Source organism: Ursus maritimus, unplaced genomic scaffold (genome assembly GCF_017311325.1).
Source record: "Ursus maritimus isolate PB19 unplaced genomic scaffold, ASM1731132v1 scaffold_23, whole genome shotgun sequence".
Taxonomy (NCBI): Eukaryota; Metazoa; Chordata; class Mammalia; order Carnivora; family Ursidae; genus Ursus; species Ursus maritimus.
Genome location: NW_024424786.1, coordinates 41,992,777 through 41,995,362, shown reverse-complemented (window position 1 = coordinate 41,995,362; position 2,586 = coordinate 41,992,777). Strand labels below are relative to the sequence as shown.

The following is a 2,586-nucleotide window of genomic DNA, read 5'->3' as shown; positions in this document are numbered from 1 at the left end:
AGCCAGAAAGATTCCTGTCTCCTTGCTGCTTGCTCTGGTGAGGCAGATAAGGCAATAAATCAGAAGCACTTCTAGGCTGTGTGAGGGGTACGAGGGAGAGCAGAGTAGAGCCAGGCTGGGCCCGGCCGCAGGGGTGAGAGGCAGCCTTCTGGGTCCGATTCGGCCTCGCTGAGGTGGTCTGAGCCAAGGTGAGCCGGCAGCCATGTGGTGCTCGGGGAGTGGAGCGTTCTGGGTAGAGGGAACAGCCGGCACACAGGCCCGGTGCGGGCAGGCTCCTGCAGTGCAGGTGGGGTGGCGAGGGTGGGGGCTCAGAGGCTCCAGGGCCACATCTCAAAGGACCAGGGCCTTGCCGACCCAGTAAGAACGTGGGCTTTTCTGCTTGATTGTCCCCATCTTGCCCGAGAGGCAACTAAGGAGCCAGTCACCCGGCCTGACCGCCCCCAGCCCAGGTGACGAGCCCCTGCCTGTCTCCCCACAGGACCTGCCCTGTGCCCTAGGGCTCGGGACATTGCTGGCCCTGCCAGGGGTCCTGGGCTCGGGCAGTGGCGCCCAGGACAGTGCGGGCTCCAACTCCGTCACTGTCGTCGTGCTGCTGCTGCTGCTGCTGCTGCTGGCCACCGGCCTGGCGCTGGCCTGGCGCCGCCTCAGCCGTGACTCGGGGGGCTACTACCACCCGGCCCGCCTGAGCGCCGCGCTGTGGGGCCGCACCCGCCGCCTCCTATGGGCCAGCCCGCCCGGCCGCTGGCTCCGGGCCCGGGCCGAGCTGGAGTCGCCCGATGAGGACCCAGAGCGGCAGCAGGACGAGCAGGACGTGGAAGAGGACTACCACCTGGTGGGTGGCCTGGAGGAGGCAGCGTCCCAGGAAGAGGGTCAGGGATGCGGAGAGGGGCCCGGCCCACAGCACGTCCCAGAGCCAGCGGAGGAAGCACGTGACAGTAACATCGAAGGGGGCCTGGGCCTCAGCGCCCAGGGGCCGGCGGGCTCGGGGGGCAGCGCCGAGGCCCTGCTGAGCGACCTGCACGCCTTTGCTGGCAGCGCGGCCTGGGACGACAGCGCCGAAGCGGCTGGGGGCCAGGGCCTCCACGTCACCGCACTCTAAGAGCCAGCGTGGTGTCCCATCCCTGTCACTGTGCCTCTGTCTCCCGAGCTGCCCTGCCCTGGGCCCATCGTCACCCACACCCCCCCATGAAGTCTCAGACGATTGCTCCCCCACCAGTTCTGTCCCCAAACCTGTGCATCCCTGTCCCCACCAGGAAGGCCGCCCATCCCTAGGGGCACTGGGCAGCCATCTGAAATAAAACCCCTCTGGCCTTGTGACTCTGTGGTCCTGTAGTGACCCTTCCCATCTCTGAGCAGGGGCTCCTCTGGGCACAACCCCACCCGATCCTGCCCCCGGAAGTCCAAGGGAAGAGCCAGGTCAGTGCCATGATTCAATATTTTAATTCTCCAAGGGCACAGCGCAACTGCAGGCCAGCCGGGTGGCGAGGCCACTCCACGGACAGCCACAGCCTGTGGCCCTTCGCGGGCATGGTTCAGGGGCACAGCCACCCCCAACACAGACACGCTCTCACACACACTCACTCCTGTATCCCTAGACACACCTCCAGGTCTGCGGAACTGGCCCAGGGTCCCGCTTGCTCTCAGGGCCCCCCATCCTCCTAGCGGCCTGGGCGCCCACGGCCCCTCTTAGACTTCTTGGTCCCTGAGGGGGGTCGGATGGGGAGTGGGGCAGTGCTCGACGGTGGTGGCGGTGGCGGTGGCGGCGGCAGGAGAGGAGGTAGAGGGGGCTCCGTGGGCTCCAGTGGGCCAGAGCTGGGCCGGAATCCCTCAAAGGGCAAGAACTTCAGGGGGCTGCAGGGGAAACCAAGGATTGAGTCAGCACGTGCTGGCACTGGGGTCAGAGGGCCGACGTCCCCCCCACCCAGGCACAGAGGCCGTGAGGTAGAGTGCCCAGCCAGGCAGCCCCTGCCACAAGGGGTCCCCGAGGGGTGGATGGGAAAACAGAGACTAGAACTGAGATGCAGCCCTGGGGTCGGCTGGCAGAGTGAAAGCTAGAACCGGCCTCCTGCCCCAGCTACACACTCCCCTCTGGCCTGTGGTACCTGACCGGGGTCCGGGGGCTGCTGTTGAGGCGCCTGGGGGAGCGCAGCTTGGGCTGGAAGGAGAAGCCCTCCTTGATGCTGTCCAGGACGGAGGGTGCCACGTACGTGAAGCCCTGGGGCGAGGAGGGGGGGGGCGAAGGCAGGGCCAGATGACACTCAGTGTCCACCACTCCTTTGCCACAATCCTGCCTGGGCCCCCAGAGCCCTCAGGCCACCCAGGACCTCACCAGGAAGGCCTGGTTTGCGCTCTCACTGAGGGCCGTATCATCTGGACTGTCCACCGGCGTCTGCCGCGTGAAGTGGGTGTCAAACTGGCTCACATCCTCCTCTGACTGCTGTGGGAAGACCCGAACGGGGAGGATCGTTAGGGGGCATCCAAGATGGGTCCTCCACCTGCCCCCAGACCAATGGGTCCTCCACTTACCAGAGAGGGCCTGAAAGGGGGGTCTACGCGGCGAGCCAGGAGGTCATCCCAATTAATATG

The 2,586-nt window shown here is 66.4% G+C and overlaps 2 protein-coding genes across 2 annotated transcripts; one reads left to right on the top strand and one right to left on the bottom strand.

The window, feature by feature from the left end:
- Window positions 1-202: 202 nt before the first annotated feature.
- LOC121104738 (protein tyrosine phosphatase receptor type C-associated protein-like) lies at window positions 203-1,317 on the top strand. Its single transcript, XM_040638783.1, has 2 exons — window positions 203-218; window positions 363-1,317. The coding sequence occupies exons 1-2, from the start codon at window positions 203-205 to the stop codon at window positions 1,097-1,099; spliced, it is 753 nt and encodes a 250-aa protein (XP_040494717.1). The 3' UTR covers window positions 1,100-1,317.
- A 104-nt stretch (window positions 1,318-1,421) lies between these two features.
- Window positions 1,422-2,580, bottom strand: LOC121104803 (ribosomal protein S6 kinase beta-2-like; the record flags this gene model as incomplete). Its single annotated transcript, XM_040639519.1, has 4 exons — window positions 1,422-1,851; window positions 2,103-2,215; window positions 2,330-2,437; window positions 2,527-2,580. Coding segments are annotated over 4 exons (468 nt in total), but the record flags the coding sequence as incomplete, so codon positions are not given.
- Window positions 2,581-2,586: the final 6 nt, after the last annotated feature.